This window comes from Emys orbicularis, chromosome 3, assembly GCF_028017835.1.
Source record: "Emys orbicularis isolate rEmyOrb1 chromosome 3, rEmyOrb1.hap1, whole genome shotgun sequence".
In the NCBI taxonomy this organism is placed as follows: Eukaryota; Metazoa; Chordata; order Testudines; family Emydidae; genus Emys; species Emys orbicularis.
In genome coordinates, this window is record NC_088685.1 from 107119447 (window position 1) to 107135278 (window position 15832).

General features: G+C 43.8%; 1 protein-coding gene across 1 annotated transcript in view; it reads left to right on the forward strand.

Moving 5' to 3' along the window:
- The first annotated feature begins 4807 nt into the window (after positions 1 to 4807).
- The window catches only part of PEX7 (peroxisomal biogenesis factor 7), a 90716-nt gene continuing 79691 nt past the window's right edge, over positions 4808 to 15832 (forward strand). The window contains exons 1-3 of the mRNA XM_065401142.1: positions 4808 to 4943; positions 11711 to 11768; positions 13085 to 13235. Coding sequence (XP_065257214.1) covers positions 4808 to 4943; positions 11711 to 11768; positions 13085 to 13235 — 345 coding nt within the window. The remainder of the gene's footprint in view (positions 4944 to 11710; positions 11769 to 13084; positions 13236 to 15832) is intronic.

The window sequence follows — 15832 nt, forward strand, 5'->3', positions numbered from 1 at the left end:
GGAGCAACTACAATAAAGAGTTCCTAAAGTCCTCACCTCAGGAGCCTTCTTCAGAGCTCCCAAACTTCAGAGGTCACAAAACAGTCTCTCAGAGTATATCTGCTCTACAGCTGAAAGATGTGATTCCCCGCATGGGCAGACAGGTTCACACAATACTCCATTCACGCTAGCATGCTAAATATAGCAGCATGGATGTTGTGGCACTTGCAGCGGCTTGGGCTGAAAATGTTACAGTGTAAAGCTACAGGGGACATAAAGAGCCTGATTCTGAAAACATTTACTACTACCCTGCATACTCTCAATGATGTCTATCAGGCCCAGAGCCTGTATACAAGATAGCTCCTCAGCTGGTATATGCTGGCACAGCCCTAGTGAAGTTAACAAAGCAAGGCTAATTTCACCAGCTGACGTAACTTTAAGGATAAGTAGATTCATATTAGATTCCAAGGCCAAATCATCTAGTCTGACCTCCTGAATAACACAGGCCATAGAAACTTCCCCTAAATAGGTTGGGGAGCTCACGGAAGTCAATGGGACAGTTCACATGAATAAGTTAAGTATTTGCAGGACTGGCCCTAAAACCAGAGCAACCCCTGGAGGAGGTGAGCGCCCCGTACACTGTGTGCTTCACACTCCTCAGACCCGCTGTGATCATAGAATCATAGAATATCAGGAAAAAGAACATGAGTACTTGTGGCACCTTAGAGACTAACACATTTATTAGAGCATAAGCTTTCGGGGGCTACAGCCCACTTCTTCGGATGCATAGACTAGAACATATATTGAGGAGATATATATACACACATACAGAGAGCATGAACAGGTGGGAGTTGTCTTACCAACTCTGAGAGGCCAATTATGAATGATTGCCTTTAGCTCTCATAAAGATGAGGAATTATTTTCTTGCAGACCTGAAGCAATATGATGTTCAAAGAACGGCATTGACTTTAAGTGGGTTTTGCTGACCAGTGACTTCTTAAAAACTCTCTGTCTGGGGTTACAGCCAATTTCATTGCAGCTCTGTCTTCTGCCAAGAATAGTATTTATCATTGTAATTTTCTTATACAGTGTAAAGAGCATAAACTAGTCATTAGTGGCCAGGATAGGTTCCTGGGTCAGTGCTTTTGTTCAGTGATGTGTGGCTGCTGGTGAGTATTTGCTTCAGGTTGGGGGGTTGTCTGTAAGCGAGGACAGGTCTGTCTCCCAAGATCTGTGAGAGTGAGGGATCATCTTTCAGGATAGGTTGTAGATCTTTGATGATGCGCTGGAGAGGTTTTAGTTGGGGGTTGAAGGTGACAGCTAGTGGTGTTCTGTTATTTTCTTTGTTGGGCCTGTCTTGTAGGAGGTGACTTCTGGGTACTCGTCTGGCTCTGTCAATCTGTTTTTTCACTCCACACAGACCTGTCCTCGCTTACAGACAACCCCCCAACCTGAAGCAAATACTCACCAGCAACCACACATCACTGAACAAAAACACTGACCCAGGAACCTATCCTTGCAACAAAGCCCGATGCCAACTCTGTCCACATATCTATTCAAGTGACATCATCATAGGACCTAATCACATCAGCCATACCATCAGGGGCTCGTTCACCTGCACATCTACCAATGTGATATATGCCATCATGTGCCAGCAATGCCCCTCTGCCATGTACATTGGCCAAACCGGACAGTCTCTACGCAAAAGAATTAATGGACACATATCTGACATCAGGAATCATAATACTCAAAAACCAGTGGGAGAACACTTTAACCTGTCTGGCCATTCAATGACAGACCTGCGGGTGGCTATCTTACAACAGAAAAACTTCAAAAACAGACTCCAACGAGAGACTGCTGAGCTGGAATTGATATGCAAACTAGATACAATCAACTCAGGATTGAATAAGGACTGGGAATGGCTGAGCCATTACAAACATTGAATCTATCTCCCCTTGTAAGTATTCTCACACTTCTTATCAAACTGTCTGTACTGAGCTATCTTGATTATCACTTCAAAAGTTTTTTTCTCTTACTTAATTGGCCTCTCAGAGTTGGTAAGACAACTCCCACCTGTTCATGCTCTCTGTATGTGTGTACATATATCTCCTCAATATATGTTCCATTCTATGCATCCGAAGAAGTGGGCTGTAGCCCACGAAAGCTTATACTCTAATAAATTTGTTAGTCTCTAAGGTGCCACAAGTACTCCTGTTCTTTTTGCGGATACAGACTAACATGGCTGCTACTCTGAAACCTAGAATATCAGGATTAGAAGGGACCTCAGGAGGTCATCTAGTCCAACCCTCTGCTCAAAGCAGGACCAATCCCCAACTAAATCATCCCAGCCAGGGTTTTGTCAAGCCGGGCCTTAAAAACCTCTAAGGAAGGAGATCCCACCACCTCCCTAGGTAACCCATTCCAGTGCTTCACCACCATCCTAGTGAAAACGTTTTTCCTAATATCCAACCTAAACCTCCCACACTGCAACTTGAGACCATTACTCCTTGTTCTGTCATCCGCTACCACTGAGAACAGTCTAGAACCATCCTCTTTGAAACCCCCTTTCAGGTAGTTGAAAGCAGCTATCAAATCCCCCCTCATTCTTCTCTTCTGCAAACTAAACAATCCCAGTTCCCTCAGCCTCTCCTCATAAGTCATGTGCTGCAGCCCCCTAATCATTTTTGTTGCCCTCCGCTGGACTCTTTCTAATTTTTCCACATCCTTCTTGTAATTTGGGGCCCAAAACTGGACACAGTACTCCAGATGAGGCCTCACCAATGTCGAATAGAGAGAAATGATCACATCCCTCGATCTGCTGGCAATGCCCCTACTTATACAGCCCAAAATGCCATTAGCCTTCTTGGCAACAAGGGTACACTGTTGACTCATATCCAGCTTCACGTTCACTGTAACCCCTAGGTCCTTTTCTGCAGAACTGCTGCCTAGCTATTCGGTCCCTAGTCTGTAGCAGTGCATGGGATTCTTCCGTCCTAAGTGCAGGACTCTGCACTTGATCTTGTTGAACCTCTTCAGATTTCTTTTAGCCCAATCCTCTAATTTGTCTAGGTCCTTCTGTATCCTATCCCTACCCTCCAGCGTATCTACCACTCCTCCCAGTTTAGTGTCATCTGCAAACTTGCTGAGAGTGCAGTCCACGCCATCCTCCAGATCATTAATGAAAATATTGAACAAAATCGACCTCAGGACCGACCCTTGGGGCACTCTGATTGATACCAGCTGCCAGCTAGACATGGAGCCATTGATCACTACCCGTTGAGCCCAATGATCTAGCCAGCTTTCTATCCACCTTATAGTCCATTCATCCAGCCCATACTTCTTGAACTTGCCAGCAAGAATACTGTGGGAGACCATATCAAAAGCTTTGCTAAGGTCAATGAATAACACGTCCACTGCTTTCCCCTCATCCACAGAGCCAGTTATCTCCTCATAGAAGGCAATTAGGTTAGTCAGGCATGACTTGCCCTTGGTGAATCCATGCTGACTGTTCCTGATCACTTTCCTCTCCTTTAAGTGCATCAGAATTGATTCCTTGAGGACCTGCTCCATGATTTTTCCAGGGACTGAGGTGAGGCTGACTGGCCTGTAGTTCCCCGGATCGTCCTTCTTCCCTTTTTTAAAGATGGGCACTACATTAGCCTTTTTCCAGACCTCCCCCGATCACCATGAGTTTTCAAAGATAATGGCCAATGGCTCTGCAATCACATCCGCTAACTCCTTTAGCAACCTCGGATGCAGCACATCCGGCCACATGGACTTGTGCTCGTCCAGTTTTTCTAAATAGTCCTGAACCACTTCTTTCTCCACAGAGGGCTGGTCGCCTCCTCCCCATGCTGTGCTGCCCAGTGCAGCAGTCTGGATGCTGACCTTGTTCGTGAAGACGGAGGCAAAAAAAGCATTGAGTACATGAGCTTTTTCCACATCCTCTATCTCTAGGTTGCCTCCCTCATTCACTAAGGGGCCCACACTTTCCTTGACCTTCTCACAGGTGGGGGACCGAGCCAGTTGTATATGAGGCAGGAGGCCAACATGGGTGAAGGTGGAGGATGATGGTAGGGTTGCCAGCTTTGGTTGGACGTATTCCTGGAGGTTTCATCAGATTACGTAATCTTTAATTAAAGATTAATCATAGAATATTAGGGTTGGAAGAGACCTCAAGAGGTGATCTAGTCCAAACCTCTGCTCAAAGCAGGACCAACACCAACTAAATCATCCCAGCCTTTAACTTTCATTCCTGGAGACTCCAGGACAATCCTGAAGATTTGGCAACCCTAGACCTAGATGATGGCGCAAGAGCAAAAGAGGGAACAGGTGATAAGGCGGGGGAGAGGATGCCAAGCCCAAGTGAGGAGGGGGGCAGGGATAGCTCAGTGGTTTGAGCATTGGCCTGCTAAACCCAGGGTTGTGAGTTCAATCCTTGAGGGGGCCACTTGGGGATCTGGGGCAAAATCAGTACTTGGTCCTGCTAGTGAAGGCAGGGGGCTGGACTCGATGACCTTTCAAGGTCCCTTCCAGTTCTAGGAGATGGGATATCTCCATTAATTTATTTTTTTAAATTTTCAAGTCAAGGTCCTAGAGAGGGCTGGGGGCGGGGCTTAGCCCTGCCTGTTGCCCCTGACAACAGCCCCTCTGCGGCCCCTCCAGGAGCTAGGCAGCGTCTTGCCCAAACCAAAGATGGCGGCGCCGCGCCCTCAGTCCCGCCCCTTTGCTGGGCCGGACGCTTCCCGAGCGGCCCCACGTGTGCGCGCGGTGGGGCTAGAGCGAGGGGGACTCGCTTCTCCCAGCCGGGGCACCCGGCTCCGCGGCCATGAGCGGGGCCGACGGGGGCGCTCGGCGCTCCCAGGCCTTCCGGCTGCCGGGGCGACACGGCTACGCGGTGGAGTTCTCGCCCTACCTGCCCGGGCGCCTGGCCTGCGCCGCCGCGCAGTACTACGGCATCGCCGGTGAGGGAGGGGCCGCGTTTCCCCCCCATGTTACCCTCCCTGGGGGCTTGTCCTCACCCCCCCCCCCCCCGCGGGCTCTCCGCCTCTCCCACCCCTCGCTTATTGCGGGGCGGGCTGCAGCCCCGGCCCCCTCTCGCGCCTCCCCGCCCAGGAAGCTGCAACAGGAGCCCTTGCGCCCCCTCCCCCTGAGCCTGCCGTGACACCCGCTGTAGCCCCGCGGGGCCGTGGTGCCTGAGCTAGGTCGGGGGACATGCCAGTCCCTACCGAGCTCTGTGGCATCAGAATGTCTCCTCCTCCCCCCAGCCCCTTTCCGTCTGTAACGCTCCCTGCTCGGCCTCCCCTAAAGTTTGCGATCTGCTCCGCGTTACACCTTGCATGGGCTGGCGCTGATCTTTGCAAACAGACCTACATCTGGATAACTTCCATGCGCCAAAGTGTGTTTGGGGCCTGTGTTACTGTGCAGTGGTGTTTATCTCCGCCCCTTGCTTTGAGACCTTTGGCAACTTTGACTCCCGAGGAATCTTAACCGTTTCTTTCCCCCTCCTCGGTGCTGCTTCCAGAGACAGCGTTGCTGCTGCTGCTGCCTCTGGAGTGCAACTACTGATTAGACCAGTCAATTCTTAGTGTGCGTTGTGTTTTTTCTCTCTCTCTTGCCCCAGTGGGGAGAGAGAGGGCGGAGTATGTGCACTAGGATCTTTTGACCTGTAAGATGCTGAGCTGAAGAGTTATTACACATTCTCACTTCAGTTTTGCTATGTTTGGAGGAAGCAAAAGTCTATGGTTACATAGACTACAAATATTTTATAAATACATATAAAATGTAGGCTGCTACTGATTTGGGGGTTTTCTAATTCTAGTTAAAGGGGTACTGTCATCTTTAAACTTGTGTATTGCAGACAAACACATTTATTCTGCTAATATGACGTTAGGTTATTGAAAGTCAATAACTTTGAAAGTCTGTCAGGGATGGTACTTGGTCCTGCTGTGAAGGCAGGGGACTGGACTCGATAACCTTTCAAGGCCCCTTCCAGCTCTATGAGATAGGTATATCTCCATATAATAAAGTGAAGGGGTGTTTAAAAGCCAATTTATTACTTATGATTTTTGAAAGGATGTTAAGAAAAATTATAGTTTCACTTTAGTCCCAATCCTGCTAACTATATGTGTACACCTTTTAAAGTCAGTGGGCTACTTTTGCATGTGAGTGACAGGACTTGTACAAGTATCTGCTGGCATTACCTTTTTCGGCTTTTCAAACTTTGTTTATCGGTTAAATTACATTCTGAACTGTTCATCTACCTTAAGAATGTTATGGTGTTTACGGGCATTTGCTACCTACAAATGATAACTTGCAATGTCTAATAAACATGGGTACTTTGTAAATAGTGTTTTAAAACAACATGTAGTGTTTTCCTGTACAGCAAATACAGTACAGAAAAATAAACATCACTGTTAAAATATAATAAAAATAAAATGCTGCTTGTTTTCATTAACCTAGCCCATAACGTCAATTAGGCCTGGTCTACACTAACCCCCAAATTCGAACTAAGGTACGCAACTTCAGCTACGTGAATAACGTAGCTGAAGTCGACATACCTTAGTTCGAACTTACCGCGGTTCAGACGCGGTCCACACGCGGCAGGCAGGCTCCCCGTCGACTCCGCGGTACTCCTCTCGCCGAGCTGGAGTACCGCAGTCGACGGCGAGCGCTTCCGGGATCGATTTATCGCGTCCAGACCAGACGCGATAAATCGAACCCGGAACTTCGATTGCCAGCCGTCGAACTACCGCGGTAGTGTAGACCTGGCCTTAGGTACAGAAGGAATGTGCTGTATCAACAGTAAGCCAGCCTAGAGGCCCCAATCCTGCAAATACTTAAGGATACACATACTTTTAGTCACATAACTGGGCCTACTTATGCATGGGGTAGTTATGCAGGTATTCCTTCACAGGTTTGAGACTGATGGGCCCAGTCTTACTATCTTGAAGTCATTTGATGTTTTGCCATTTCACTTAAATGGAAGTAACATAACTGGGACTATTTTGCTTGCAGAAAAAAATAAGACTATTAGCTGAAGCCACTGAGATGTAACTACGGCATAGCAGTGAAGGGAAGACCATCTCTATAATAGTTTAGTCTCACATGGTCTGTAATAGTTTGGTCTAATTTCAGTTGCTGGGTGCTTGGTGGTCAGGAGGTCAGACTTGGTAATCTGGTCTTAAACTCTAACTCTTTCATTCTAAACTTCCTTGCTGGAATTAAATTTCTCTTCTGGGAGAGAAATGGTCTGCTTAAGAGAAAAGCAAAGCAAATCTTTTCCATTTAACCAGGCATAACAACATGAACCACTGGAAAAAAGTATAAACCCTGTATTGATGGGTGGAGCTAGGTGGCCCATTAATACGTCCAATAACATGCACAAAACTCAGAAAAAAACATATTTAAAATAAAGTATGTTGTGGCAACTAGTGTTTAGCAAACCAGAGGAACTGCTTTTGAATAGAAAATAACTTATTAAAGTAGTAAAGGGGAGGCATTTATGTCAGCCTTGTGTAAGATTTTTGTTGTTGTTGTTGATTTGATGTCAAAAAAGGTGACAGAAGCTTTCTTGCACATTCATGTGTCTGCAGTTAACGCATTTGTACATGCAAATTGGGCATTATGTTGCTAACTAGGCATTTTGATGTTTAAGTACCTATTTGTATGTACCTACTTTGAAAACTTGGCCTTATCTGGCTGATTTAAGAACAGCTCTTAGGCAATCATTTTGTGTGTATGGATCCATGATGGGCCTTAGTCATTGTAACACTTAGCATTATGGCACCTAACTTTTAGGCACCTAGAAAATCATAGGAACAACACTGTGATCTGCAAAGCAGAATTAGACACCTAGGCTTCCTATAGAACGAATGGGGAGAGAGACACTCCTAAGAATGTGATCCACAAAACCAGCATGCTAGGCAGGGAAGTGCCTAAGATAGCTAATGGAAGATGCCAAGGAGAGGTGTGTGTGCTACATCCCACTCCTCTTATGGTGATAGGTGCCTAAATCCAGTCTGAAGGGAGGTGCCTACTTCTGCTTGTGATCCATCAACAGGATCCTGCCACATGTAGTCAGACAGCTTAGGCACTCCTTGTAAAATGAGTTCGTTGTCTGCCTTGCTCCATTCAAAACAGTGCTTTGATCGCTGAGCTGTGGGCAATTCTGATGTGGGGCTCCCTCAATGTCTCTTGTTGAAGCTGTTCCACTGTGGGTAGGGTGACGAGATGTCCAGATTTTATAGTGACAGTCCTGATATTTGGGGCTTTGTCTTATATAGGCTCCTATAACCCCCTACCCTGGTCCCAGTTTTTCACACTTGCTGTCTGGTCAACCTAACTGTGGGTAAATCATTAAATAGTCTTTGGGCTACAGGGGGAGAGAGTGTGAATGACTCCTTAGCCTGGTGATTAGGGCATCCACCTGGGAGCGGAGACATCCAGCGTCCAGTCCCATTGCTTCCAATAATTCTTCCATTATTTATCCACAGTGGAACAGCTTCAACAGGAGATATTGAGGTTATGGGCCAGGTTAATGAAAAAACAAGCCACTTTTTATTTCTAATTATTTTAAGTTGCACTTGTTTTTCTGTATTTGTTGTATAGAAAAACAACGTTGTATAGAAACACTATGTACAAAGTACCCATATTTGTCTATATTAGACACTGCAAGTTATCATTTGTAGGACCTTCTACGTGTAAACAGTAACAATACAATTCTTAAGGCAGATGAACAGTTTGGAATGTAATTTAATCACTAACCAAAGTAAAGTTTGGAAAACCCAAAATGTAATGCCAGCAGATACTTTTGCATGTGAGTGACCTGACTCATACAAATAGCTGAACTGAGTTCAATAGGTGTACTTATGTACATAAAATTACTCATCTGTCATATCCGAATATCCCATAGCTCAGTGGTTAAAACACCCTTCTGAGTGGTTGGAGACCACTATTCAAATCTTTAACATGGGTGTCTCACAACCCAGGTGAGGGCTTAACCACTGAGTTAAAAGTTATAACTAGGGCCCTACCAAATTCACGGCCATTAAAAATGCATCATGGACTGAAATCTGGTCTTTTGTGTGCTTTTACCCTATACTATACAGATTTCATGGGGGAGACCAGTGTTTCTCAAATTGGGGGCCTGACCCAAAAGGGAATTGCAGGGGGGTCACTGTACAGCCATTCTTTCTTTTGCGCTGCCTTCAGAGCTGGGTGACTGGATAGCAGTGGCTGTTGGCCAGGCGCCGAGCTCTGAAGGCAGCGTCCCGCCAGCAGCAGTGCAGAAGTAAGGGTGGCAATACCATCTCGTCCCACCCTTACTTCTGCGCTGTTGCCTTCAGAACTGGGTGGCTGGAGAGTGGTGGCTGCTGACTGAGGGCCCAGCTCTGCAGGCAGCAGCGCAGAAGTAAATGTGCCCATACCATACCATGCCATCCTTCTTCTGCGCTGTTCCTGGCAGTGGCTCTGCTTTCAGAGCTGGGCTCTCAGACGGCAGCCACCGCTCTCCAGCTGCCCAGCTCTGAAGGCAGCGCCACCATCAGTAGCAGCACAGAAGTAAGGGTAGCAGTACCACAAACCCCCTACAAGAACCTTATGACCCTCCCGCCCCCACAACTCCTTTTTGGGTCAGTACCCCTACAATTACAATGCCCTGAAATTTCAGATTTAAATGGCTGAAATCATGAAATTTATGATTTTTTAAATCCTATGACTGAAATTGACAAAAACGGACCTTGAATTTGGTAGGGCCCTAGTTATAAGGTGATCACCAGCAACATCACCACCTCCTTCCAGCCAGATTTTGAATGGGCTCCAATCTTGTAGGCGTGCTCAGAGGCCACCTGTCGGATCAGGCCCCATACATGATACAGGCGGCCGAATGCGTGTCTTCCCTCAGTTTTTGGTTCACTGTGAAGCTTAGGCAGATAAGTGTCCAGATGCCTAGAGAGAGGCAGTAATGCATATGCTCAGAGGCAGAAACTTAGGCACATGGGAACTTTTCTACCTTGAAAACATAGGAGTCAAGTTAGTTTAGGAGCATACAGGGCTCAGTGGGAGTTTTGTGCATTGCAGTGGAACCAAAACTGGGACTTAGGCACCTTAACCTGAGGCCTGGTCTACACTGGGGGGGGGGGGGGGGGGGAGAGGAGGAATTGATCTAAGTTACACAACTTCAGCTATGTGAATAACATAGCTGAAGTCGACGTACTTAGATCGACTTACCGTGGTGTCTTCACTGCGGTGAGTCGACTGCTGCCGCTCCCCCGTCGACTCTGCCTGCGCCTCTTGCCGAGCTGGAGTACCAGAGTCGACAGGAGAGCGCTCGGGGGTCGATTTACCGCGTCTAGATTTGACGCAATAAATTGACCCGCGCCGATCCAGCGGGTAGTGAAGACATACCCTGAGACTTAAGTGTTTAAATACCTTTGTGAATCCCACCCATAATGTCTAATCTTCACAGTATGCAATGCATGGTATTCAAAATACTCTTTTGGCCTGTAAGTGCAATACCTCCATTCTCCAGACTTTTTATTCATTTTTTTTTCTTAATGTAAGCCTTCAATTTATGAATACAGCACAGTTGTATTAGAGTTTAGTTTATCTTTGTTTTATTGTTTATAACACATATAATAAAGGGAAAAATGATATGCAGAGTGAATGTTAGGTGGTCTCATTGTAAACCTTATTAAACCAAAATAGCTCATATATTTTTATATCTTCAAAGGCTGTCCTGTTAGGAAGTTTTTGTTCTATCCAAATATATTGTTGGATTCATAAGTTGCTTACATATTGTCAACATATCCCAAAACATTTACTGATTTCCTCCATTTTTTGCTTCTGTTTCATACAAAGGCCATTTATATTGTTACTTTTTAATGAGATAGTGAGTTGCAGATTCTACATCTGCCCCAGACTCCCTGACAATTTTTCCCTGAAACTCCTTCCCAACCAGATTGTCCTATATTTACAAAATATTTTCTCTCTCTCGGGAAAGACCCTCTCAAACAGAGGAAAACTGACTATACAGAGGCAAGAGTGAGTCTGACTAGAATTAAATAGTATAATATACAAAATAAATTGGATGAAAAAATTATAGTACTCTTAGCAACTGCCTTCACAGGCACATCCTAGCACCCATGGGGAGCTCTGTTGGATCCCTGTGCTGCGCTTATTACAGGATTGTAGCCTTACATCTTTCTTGTAAGAACAGCATGTTTAATAATATTCAGATAGAAATGTGATACTTTTTTCCCCACTTTGATAGTATCCCTGTCATATAGGAGTGTTTTATCTGAATTCCATTTCCTTAGAATCAAATTCCCTACATTTCTTAGTTCACCCATAATAAGCTTAATTCTTATCACATTTTTCTGTAGTATTATCCCTAGTATATTATAAAAGGATCTATATAATCCCATACTGATCTGTGTTTGCAACGTAAGGTTATTCAAAAGAAAATATAAAAATGCTTTCTTTGCAGTGAGTTGTCCCTTTTTCCCATTTTGCTGTTAGAAGTATCGAAAACGGACACACAGGAAGTAGCAGAAGGGCATAAATAGAGCCAAAGAAGCTATTTATAAGCACAGCTAATTGCGCGGGTCCCTCTATCAGATTCAGGTGCCTTCCACATTTGCACTGTAGTATAAACCATCACAGTGCATCATAGTTTCCAGTGGATTTAAAAAATTGGCTCTGTTGCACTGTGCTGTTCTTATTTTTTCAGGTTGTGGAACTTTGGCAGTGCTGGAACAAAATGAAGCTGGGATTTGTCTTTTCAGGAGGTAACAACTTTATACGTTTTTAATGGGAAGTATTTGTTATAGAACCTTTAGTGGATATTTTGGTATTTCTATTAGTAATAAATAATGGCTGTATGATATATTCAATATACACCTCCATTACTTAGGTACAAAGATCTGGTTATATTATCTGGCTTAAAATATTAAACGGTATTTTTAAAGTTGACACCATCCTTAAAGTAAGCCATTTAGGGGCAGCAGAGTGGTGCAAGTTAAAAGCAGTGTCTCTGGCCTAGCTTATTGTTGCATGTTGAGTCTTGCTGCCCTTGCATTGCTGCTTGGACCCAAAACTTTTCACTGAATGGGTTTGAACGAAGCGGGTACCTGTGGAAACTAAACTTTGTAGGTATTTCCCTATTGATCTTTTCTGGGGAATGGTGATACCTCTGGTAGTTCTTTTTAGGCTATCTCCTCTCACAGCTCAGCAATGCCCCACCTAAAAACTTGTGGTGCTCTGACTGTAAGAGAATCGTTGACACAACTTGAAACATAAAGCTGACCATTTGGACTTATCTGAGATGAGAGTTTAAATAGAAGTATAATAAATTACCTTACTCTTAGATACCAGCAGATATTTTTTCAGTTGGTAATTAGATAGCAGGCTACTTATAGCAGTTAAATATTGTACTGCTACTGCTGGGTATAGTATTATAGTAATAAATGAATATTACTGGTTCAGTAATGTAAGTACTTTCTATCCCCTCGTTGCTTGTAGTGGGAGGCCCTATGTTTCTTTGTTAAACCTTGGAGGACTGCTCCATGTTTACCACTCCCACCCTGGAGACTCTGAATTACGATCAGCATCCTTATGTATAAAAAGGACTGGATGGGACTCTTCTAATCACTTAACAATGTTTTGCTGTCAATCAGAGTGGTCACTATAGATCAATGAGTGGCATGCCCTTCCTTCAGTGAAATAGAAGTAGAGATTGACTTGGATATTTTGTTATCTTTGTTAGTGATAAATAATAGCTCTATGATATATCCAAGTTGGCACTACCTCTGTAGCACTCCCATTTGCTCAGGAAGGTTAGGATGGAAATCAGATCTCAGTCTCTATATGAAAGGTGATGGTCTCTGGCTCTCTTGTGCTGACCTGTTCTAACATAAATTTTTAAAAACTTTCAAGGTATCATCAGAATTTCTTCTAAAAAGATTCTTTAGAAAGTCAAACATACAAAAAATTAATATGTTCAGAATGTTGTAAATTAAAGAACATGTTGATTAATCTTTGAATATAACCCAACCAGCTATACAGTCATTTCTCATAGATGAATATCTTGATTGCCTTGGTTTAGTTTTGACTGGAACGATGGCCTGTTTGATGTGACATGGAGTGAGAACAATGAACATGTGCTGGTGACTTCTAGTGGGGATGGATCTCTGCAGATCTGGGACACTGCTAACCCCACAGGTCCACTGCAAGTCTATAAAGAGCACACTCAGGAGGTAATAGAGGCAAACTTAAAAATGTTAATGGCCTACTTTTTTTTTACTGCTTGGATTATTAAAGGGCTCACTTGCAGAATCACTATTGGAAAGTGTTTTTTCTTTGCTTGGGGTTATAGCATGAATTTACAGCTTCAAGACTGTTGAACATGAGGTAAATTACATATTGTGTTTATAAGAGATGACATTTGGTCACATAAAATTAATATTTTTTAGAAATATTTCAAAGACTTTATTCTCGATTCCTCCAAGATTAGGTTGGGGAACTCATTCAGTAGAATGTGGCATTGAACAGGCCAAGTCTCAACTAGAAGGATGGTGTCTGCAGCAATGGTACCATGAAGGGTGTAAAGTGAGACATTATGCAGATCCTCAGGACTCTCTTCATAGTCAGGGTGGGAAAAGGCAAGAGCCTTCAAATATCTGTGAGCCCTAGTCTCAGAATACTGTAGTTATTTGTGCCCATTAAGCATAAAAAGGAATCCTAAAACTATTAATATAACATGCCTAACCTGAATTTGTTTGTGTGTGTACACATCTCAAGGTTATAAAGAAGGAGGAAGTAGCATCTATTTAAAGTTGGACACTTTCTCCCTCTTTACTTATCACTGAGAGTGAATATAAATGATTCCTGTCGTTTTTACAAACCATTAAAACTGAAATATCTCCTTCAACAGTATTTTACCTCATTGTGTTTTTAGGCTGACTGTTACTCTTTTAATTATTTGGCTCTCAAAATGGGGAATAGGTGGAATAACTGTAACCTCTATATTTTTGGCATGTCACAACCCTGAAGTAGAGGCACATGGGAAGGAAAAGTCATGTAACATTATGAACTCAGCCTGCAGAAAGGAGTGCTAGACTGCTACGGGGAACCCGTTCAAAGTGATATAATGTACTTTGGGTGGGAGAGGCAGATAATTGAAAATCTTTCTAAGGGACCTGCAAAAGAGGTGACCCACAATGGGTCCTGTTGTGTTAACTGGGCCTACAAATGTACCCTAATTGCAAGCTCATCTTTAAAAGTGACTGAAAATTCATAAGACCTATAACAAATGTTGATGGGGGAAAAGTGCAAAAGCGGGACACAGTGCACTAATTCAGTCTAACAAAAGGCCTGCTGATATAACTCAAGGATTGTGCTAAGATCATGCTTGGTAAACAGGAGAAGTGTGGAACTGGAAATCGGTGAACCAAAATTGCTGTATTGGAAATTAGGCCTGATTGATGAACAAAATAATGAAGGGATGGGCTATTCCACCATCACTCCCTTTTGGGTTCCTGAAAAAGGGACTTTGGGGGCAGGGGGAGCTAATGGACTGCAGTGCTGCCTGACTGAAAGATGAGAGATGGGGAAGGGGCAAGCTTCACCATCATGGCAGCCACTCCACTATTTCCTGGGACCCCAAACCTTTATTCTCATCCTGAAGGGTGTCCTGACAAGACTGGGCCAAGAGAGGCACCCAGATGACTCTGCCACCTCTACTGGCTCCAGCTGAATCCCAAACACCACTTGAGATGTGAGACTTTTTGCTTTTCCTTCTCCTTCCTTACCTTATTTCTTCTCTTTCCTGTCTCTCTGCTTTTTTATTTCTCTCTAATAACACTCTTGCTTAGCCAGCCAGGACAGCATATTTTGCAACACTGCTGTAAGCCTGTGACCAGAAAGAGGCAACTTAAAGCAATCACCTAAACAGCCCAAGACTTGTTCAAGTTTGCCAGGTCTTGAAGTGGCTGATAAGACCATGTGCTGTACCTGTGTTTTTTCCAGTAATGAGGTTGCAAGTGAAAACATCAGAGACAGAAGCTGCATTTTCTGTCTTTACTATTCTTTTCTCTCCCCTTTGTGTATGTGTGTTTTGTCATCTTATGAAACGGGATCAGACTTTAATAGCTCCAGCCATCTCAAGTAACTTCTTCTCTTTCCCCCCAAAATAGTTATTACCATCTTTGATACCATCTAAAATCCTGTCAATCAAGGGGTGTATTCCTTTGAAAAACTCTCTCCAGATAAAGTAAAGGGAACAAGGGATGTTGTTAAAATGAAAGCCTTATTTAATACATTTCATTTCAAATGCTTTAGCTTTTTCTTTCTTTTCTATATCTCTGATAAAAGGTTAAAAGGATTTTTAATGATGTTTGCCATGGGATTAAGCAGGCTGAGGTCTCTGCATGTGAAACTCCAAACCTTGTTTAAAACAGTTAAATGTTGGACAGTGACTGGGTTATGTTACATCTTTAACTCTTTGGGTCCCTATATTCCATCTGAATTAATACAACAGGCCCGAATGCACAAGATTTCGGGCCCACTGTTTAAATGGAAAAATTGTGACTAGCATGGATCTTTATATTGGTCTGACTAGCCTTACATTACATCTATTGACAAAATTAAGACTGAATTGAATTTTTTTAAAGACTAACAGATTTATTTGGGCATAAGCTTTCGTGGGTAAAAAACCCACTTCTTCAGATGCATGACTCTATGCATGCATGGAGAAGTGGGGTTTTTACCCACGAAAGCTTATACCCAAATAAATCTGTTAGTCTTTAAGGTGCCACTGGACTCCTCCTTGTTTTTGTGGATACAGACTAACACA